Source organism: Fragaria vesca, linkage group LG2, assembly GCF_000184155.1.
Source record: "Fragaria vesca subsp. vesca linkage group LG2, FraVesHawaii_1.0, whole genome shotgun sequence".
NCBI lineage: Eukaryota > Viridiplantae > Streptophyta > Magnoliopsida > Rosales > Rosaceae > Fragaria > Fragaria vesca.
This window is the reverse complement of record NC_020492.1, coordinates 24,954,073-24,961,523: the sequence shown is the minus strand read 5'-3', so window position 1 is coordinate 24,961,523 and position 7,451 is coordinate 24,954,073. Positions and strand designations below refer to the sequence as shown.

General features: G+C 41.6%; 2 protein-coding genes across 2 annotated transcripts in view; one reads left to right on the top strand and one right to left on the bottom strand.

Moving 5' to 3' along the window:
• LOC101303087 overlaps positions 1-34 on the top strand; it is a 3,554-nt gene extending 3,520 nt beyond the window's left edge. Inside the window, exon 15 of the mRNA XM_004291462.1 lies at positions 1-34. This exon is cut by the window's left edge and continues 280 nt beyond it. The gene's annotated coding sequence lies outside the window, so the exon portion shown is untranslated.
• A 3,135-nt stretch (positions 35-3,169) lies between these two features.
• The window catches only part of LOC101311443, a 6,560-nt gene continuing 2,278 nt past the window's right edge, over positions 3,170-7,451 (bottom strand). Inside the window, exons 4-6 of the mRNA XM_004292976.1 lie at positions 4,327-4,518; positions 4,047-4,241; positions 3,170-3,691 (exon numbers count right to left, since the gene is read on the bottom strand). Coding sequence (XP_004293024.1) covers positions 3,170-3,691; positions 4,047-4,241; positions 4,327-4,518 — 909 coding nt within the window. The remainder of the gene's footprint in view (positions 3,692-4,046; positions 4,242-4,326; positions 4,519-7,451) is intronic.

Below are 7,451 nucleotides of genomic sequence, written 5' to 3'. Positions count from 1 at the left end.
TACTCTCTCTCTCTCTCTCTCTCTCTCTCTCTCTACATTGTTGTAAATGATACATTGTTCATGAAAAATCTCTTATACATAATTCTGACTTCTGAGAGATAAATCAGTATCTTGTATCTGCACTCCATAACCAAGTGATAACAACTACAATTGATGGGACTATTTCAATCGAGGGACTGAAGTCTTATATCTTGCTACCAGTATCTTATACTTGAATGTTTTTGCTTATCTCTAATGTAAGTATGTAACTGAGGCAAACTTGTGGTTCGGAAGCAACATATCATCTTATCTGTGAATGTTTTTTTTTTTCTGAAACGATTTGTGAATGTTTTTGCTTCATTGTATTGTTGGGATGCGATTGAGTTGGACCCCTTGTTTTTGTGTACACCTCTCACCCATGAAAGGATTCCAACATCTCAAACATCTTGTGATTGATCTTGTCGAGGGAACAAGTGTCAAGCGCTCCCATTAAACTTGCACGTGCGTTCTCATAACATCAAGTTGGCCCAAAGCGCATCTCGACTGGACACGTGGGTGCGCGTGTGTTGCTCGATCCGGTGCGCGCCTCTAGAAGATTCTTTCCGCGCCAAGCAGTCAACAGTTACGAGAACAATCCTCCTCGCTCAACCTCTATAAATAGGCCCTAGCCTCACCAACAAAGGTAACTTAACTCATTCTCTCACTTTGAGTTACAAATTGTCCGCTAAGATGTTTGATTTGAGCGTCGGAGAGCGATTGTTCAGAGAGGATTGTCCAGATTAAACTCTAACCGCTTTTTGTTTTACAAGTAACTTAACAAAGGTAACTCTAACCGCTTCATTTGTTTTACAGGTTTAGCGGATAGTTTTCGGCGGACAAATTCTTACTCGCACGGATCTCCCCGTGCGATATCCTTCTTTCCCATCACCAGATTTTAATCTTTAACAGTTGGCGATCGTCTGCGGGCCTCGAACACGAGACCACATTCAATTACACTTTAAACCTACACAAAAAGCCACGTTTCCATTTAACCTCAAACCTCTCAAATGTCTACCGCTACAAACATTGGACCGACATAATCTCCGCATCTCTCAAATCCGAAAACGGTTGCACCGCTGCGAACATTAGCCAAGCGCAATGTCCCACCGACAATCACTCCTTGCACAAGCGGACACACAGACAACCCGTTCGGAGCACAACCTAAGGGAAGGGTCAATTCATTCGGACTCCAATTCTCTGATTCTCAAGATAGCAGACAAAGGCCCCCCACTACCTCAACATCTCAGCTCAACTTGGCTTTATTGGGCAAAGAACGCGCGAAGGAACGTTACAACAACTTGAAAATCAAATACGAGAAGACACTCGCACGTATGCGGCAAAATGACATTCCAAAACACGTTTCTGCTTTGGCTAACAGTGCCCAATCCCATACTCCCTCTCTTTCACCAAATCACATGACAGCCAAAGGAAAAGCCGATAAGGATCGAAGGCAGGATTCCTTTTCTGAAGGCACATCGAAAACGGCCCATGGAGGCTTTCCTAAGATCCCAAAAGTCCGGGCAAGGGAAGATGATCCTCTCATTCTTCTTCTCCACAAGATCGAGGAATTCGATTGACTCCTATGCAAACAGGAGGCATCGCCAAGAGGACCATCTGCTCCCTTGCATTTTGTTACTCGCCCCAGCCCATTTTCCCTTTGAATTCAGCGGTCAATTGGGGTCCCTTCTCCCAAACCATTAAAGATACATCGCTACAACGGTCTCACGAATCCATACACTCACTTGAAATACTTTAAGTCCGCCGTGTGAGGAAAATATCATGACGATGTTATCCTATGCCACCTATTCCAAGAGACTCTATCAGGAGATGCAATGTCATGGTTCTATGAATCACCGCCGGATTCCATACATTCATTTCAGGAACTGCATGACGCTTTCCTTAAGCGATTCCAGTTGGTGACAGATTCATTTGGAGGGTCGGGCAACATCTTAGGCATCGATCAGCGCCCTGATGAAAGCCTACGCAAATTTATAAATCGATGGCTCTTGGCAACATCGAAGTGTCAAATCTTGGATAAAGGATTGGCCAACCAAGCATTCTAAATGGCTCTTCGCCCAGGAGACTTTAAGTGTTACCTCAATACTCTTGTGCCACCACCGGAGTACGACGAAGTCATGGATCTGACAATCATCCATGCGAAAGCAGAATTCAAAACTTACGGTGATGCTCTTCCACCCCGAATGACCACCTCTATTGTCACCTAAAAAGACAGTGTCGAACCCAAGAAACGTGGATGATCAAAATCTCGATCTCCTTCACCTAGCTGATTCCAGCGCTACAACAATAACAAACGCAACAGAGGATACCCTCGGAGTCAATTCTACTTGGGAAGAGACGATAGAACATATCGCCCGGAGTAAAAAGATTACACCCCAAGGTTTGAAGTCTATTAGGTGATTAACACAACATACGCTGAGATTTTCGAGATGCACAAAGATATCCTTCCATCAGCACCACCGCTATGATTTCCAAAACCTAAGAATGCAAAGAAGACAGGGAAATGGTGCAAGTACCATCAAGAGGACGGGCATTACACTAACGATTGCCGATCCCTGCGTAATGTGTGCAAACAACTCATCCGAGATTACAAACTCAAAGACTGCGTTCCAGCTCCCCCAGCGGACACCCCAACTGTGCGTGGTTATATCAAGTAACAACAACCAAGTTCTGCCACTAAACAGTGAACAATTCTACTTGTCCTATCATCACATCGCTTCACTCCGCATCGTTTCACCGTAAATAAAACAGTTTGCTACTATAAGCCCTGACATATATAGGCAAGCTGCAAAAGAATGTCTTCTTTCTTGTTGTACACTCGCATGAACTAATGAATGCAATGAAAAGAAGATTATTCAACAATTGACTCCTTTCCCTGCATAAAAGTATTTGGCAACCTGATTTCCTTAATGTTTCATCTTCCTATTAAAAGAATAAAGGAACAAAACAATTAAGCCCAAATACGAATTTTGGCGCACATCAGGTTCGCACACCTCAGAATAAGTGCACAGAAACAATTGTTGTTCTCATTGCAATAAGTTTTAGCAACAACAAAAGAAAAGCTCCATCTCGAGCTATCATCATCACTTGAAGATGTGGCAACATCAGATTCTTCTCTACTCGATACTTTATATCATGAATCTAAAGTTCGTTTTACCTCAGGGTCATCAACTTTTAATAAACCTTGCTCCAAAAATAAGCGATACTGGGCTCGCTTGGCCATCCGTTCGAATTTCCGCAGTATGTTCATCACGGGCCCTTTCTGCTGACGTCGTTGTCGCGAATTCTCATTATACAAATCAATCACGCACGACATCATAGAATCAACACTATCTCCCCGCTTGAGCACAACAACATAATTCGTCAAAGCCAACATTCTCTCTTGAACAATGGACAATTGAAGCTTGGCCTCTTCAAGAGACCTGGATAACTCAAGGTTAGCTGAGCGAAGATCTGCCACTTTCTTCTCTGACTCCTGAAGGTCTGTACGGGTAGAATTAATCAACTCTTGTTGATTACGGCATTTCTTCTCTAGCATAGCCTCCCGGCGAGAGGTAAAATTGACAAAGGATTTCATCTTACCTTTCTCGTTTTTTACTGTCCTGATAATCTTCTTCACACGAGCCAATTCTTTTTCAGTCTCTTGCAATTGAGCCTAAACAAGGGGATCTTTGGAAAGCTTCAAAGTTATAAAGGTCTTTCAGAAGTTGCACGGTTTCAGAAATTACAACATTACAAGTTTTGTGCAGTTCGAGGTCCGCATCAAAAAGACCTTCTTTGACAGGCAAAAGGCAATCACTCATAGCAGCTGTGAGCTTTCACATAGGCACATCTGTACTCTTCGATAATTCTACAGAAACACGCGAGGATGACCCATTAACCATTACAAGATGAGGTGTTTCCGCTGGAGCTAGCAGTCCAAGCGACGGGGTGTGACTGCGGTATAGCCGATCGTCACATGAATACTCATTTTCTCGAACTGGAGCTGGACAATCATTTACATAACTAACAGCCTTTTGACCTTCCGTCGGGACAGAGCAACCCAAAGCTTCTAATAAATCTACAAGTTGAACATCACTGGCATGTCTCTGTTTCTTCACAACATGCTTTTTACTCCTTTTTTTCCTCTTATTCTCCACAACCATTTTTGAGCGAGCATCATTCCGCAGTGGAACAGGGACAAGAATTTCCCCTTCTTCCAAAGTCTGAGAATATCTTTGTCATAGGAACAACAAGAGGAAGACACCCGAATGGAGTAACCACAACAGGAGAAATCAAGTCTTTTCTCACCTGACCACGATTCGACCCATACTCATCCACAATGATAGGCGAATCTTTAGAACCCAGATTGTTTAATAATGATGAAGCAGAACTCGCCGAACAAGACTTCAATTGGGATCCTTCGCGAGCGAATCGTCGAACATGTTGATCTTTAATCGCACCAAGAGGAACAATTCCGCCCAAAATTGGTTCAGATGTTTTCTGAGACACAAATTCTAACTTTCTTTACATTCCTTTTGCCTCCATCAGAGCGGACAGATCTTGGAGGCATATCGTGCGCAACAAAATTAAATTCCGGTTCAGAATAATACAACATATCCGCACGGACATGGCAAAACGACTTCTTTTTCATAATTCTGCAACATATGGCCCCGGCGTGTCGATGCGGGACATAAACCCATCATATTTTTCTACAAAACGCCAAGCAGACAGGTCAGAAAAATATGTTCGGTATTGTTCTCCAAACCTGTTTTTTGTATTTCAAATCCTAAAACAACGGGAGATAGCGTCCGGTGCAATAGATTCCTAATTCAGTGAAAACTGTATCTTAAATACAGAATCAGATTTACTTTATCTTTTTCAAAACGATATATCCGCGTTTCCTCTATTCTTTGAAAACAGGATCATAAAATTGTGAAAACACGGGACGCTGATTTCGCAACAAAGAGAAGAGCGGGATCCCAATATTACAGAGAGGGAATGAAGCGCGGGAGAAGAGCACGGCCTTTTTCTTCTCAGTGGTTCTATATATTCAAGGATTCATTCTTATCTGAGAATCATATCTCAGACTTGTTCATCTTCTTTAGAAAAAAGAGCGTTCGTTTGGACTCGACTGCACTAGGTATGGAGTCTTCCCTCATTCTGAATTTAGTTCATTCATCCCTTAATTCTGAATTTTCTGCCATTGATCTTCTTCAGGAAACAAAACTTTGATTGGGCTTTACTGCATCTAGGTATGGAGACTTCACTATAATTCAGAATATGTTATCATCACTAATGCTAGTTCTTATTTGCTTACTGGTATACAATGATACTGTAACTTTTTATGTGAATACTCATTGATCCCTTATGTCATCTCATAGTTGCTGATAAGTGTGTGAAAAGCATGACTTTTTGTGCTGTTAGATTTTACCCAACCTTACGAAACAAAACTATGGATCTTCTGGGTGTCAAATATGTCATATAAAATTGTAATAGTAATCCCCTATTAAATTAAAAGGAGCTTCTGATCGATATTGAATTTGGATATTCATGTATTGGGATTGCTTGATTGATGGAACCTTTGCATTTGGCTTCACCGAATGTATATATGTATATTCAATAATCAAATTTTGTTTCATGATTGTTAAGGACTGTGTCATTCCCTATCCTACTGTGTTGTTTGAAATATAGTAATTCGTTTACGTGACACCACCAAAGGGGATCAAGCTATTTATGTCATGTTCCTTGTTTGATACCTTTTTGGTGTTTTTTTCTTCTCTGGAAAGTACTGAAATTGTAAATGCAGTTTTTACTTGTTAGTATTCAGTATTATCAGTTCTAGTTGTTTCTTGAAGTCTCCAGCTTGTTTAGTGTTAATGCTTTCGTCTTAGTTGATCTAAAACAGAGCAAATGTATTCATGGTTTGGTAAGGTGATGCCATGCCATCTAGTACTGGGTATGTATTTAATGATTTGATTTGATATTTAGATGCATCCCAATACTGGGCATGGTATATAAACTAAGTTTGAATCTTGTTAATGTTCGTATTCAAATAAAATGATCGATGTTATTTCTTGATTATATTCAAATTCACTATTTGTTTGAATCTTTTTTATTAGGTACCAAAGATGATTATAGACATGGAAGATAGTGACTCAGACAGTGACATGGAACTTGATGAAATGGCACAACACATGATAATTTGTATGAACATTTATGACTATTGGTCTTCATACATAGACAAAGTTCCATGTCATACATCGATTTTATCTGGAGCTGAATATGTGCAAGAGTTGTTGAATGGATATCCAGATAGAATTTATAACTCATTTCGCATGGATAAACATGTATTTCAGAGGTTGTGCTGCACAGTTGAGAGTTTGAAGTTACTGGAACATGATAAACATGTGGGTATTCAAGAAGCTGTAGGGATTTTCTTATATATAGTATCCCATAGTGAGCGTATGAGAATGGCTGCGGAGCGTTTTCAACGGTCAAAAGATATTATTCACCGACAGTTTAAGCGTGTATTAAATGCCTTATGCATGTTATCGCCACATCCTATACGTCCTCAAACATAAGGAGAAACACCTCCCGAAATTTTGAACAATCCAAAATTCTATCCATATTTTGAGGTAATGATTTATTTTGAATGAACGTTATATATTTTTTAATTTGCTATCTAATTTTTGTTTATTCTGTGGCAGAAATGTATTGGGGCAATTGATGGAACACACGTAGCTGCATGGGCTCCGGCTCATAAACAAACTTCATATTGTGGTAGGAAGGTCCTTTGTCACATCCCGACCCTTATATTTTTACCTTATTTACTAGCGTGATGATAATAAGAATTTTACCGTCTTGATCATGAGTAAATAGTTTAATTGGTCCCTAGAGGGGTTTCGGGGACGATTATGTGCGGACGATTATTCGTATGAGGAAAATACGACGACGGTAAAAATGGTAATTTTAGCTAGTAAAAGGTAATTTTTATTCGGGTATTATTTTTCGGGGTGTTTTTATTTTGGAAGTTTGGGTTAAAAAGGGGTGTTGGGTCGGCTGGGCCGAGCCCAACCCATTTCTTTCTTCTTTCTCTTCTCCCTCTCTCCCGATTCTCTCTCCTCCCACCCGATTTTCTTCTCACTACACCCAGCAGAATTCCGGCCGTCCTCCCGCCGCCGTCCGACCTCCGTTCGCCGCCGGACCGGTCCCGTTCGGTCGGTCTCCCTCCCAGCAACATTTCTAGACCGGTGACAGCCCCCCTAGCGCCGCCGTGAGTGAGCGGTGCCGCCCGAAAGAACCGACTGCCCCGAGCTTCCCTTCGCCGGAACTTCCTCCTCCGGCCACCAATCCGGGCAAGCTTGGTACGGTTTTGTAGCCCTCCTCCCGTGCAACACCCCTCCAAACAGCTCCCTCCCTCTTGAGCTAGGTAA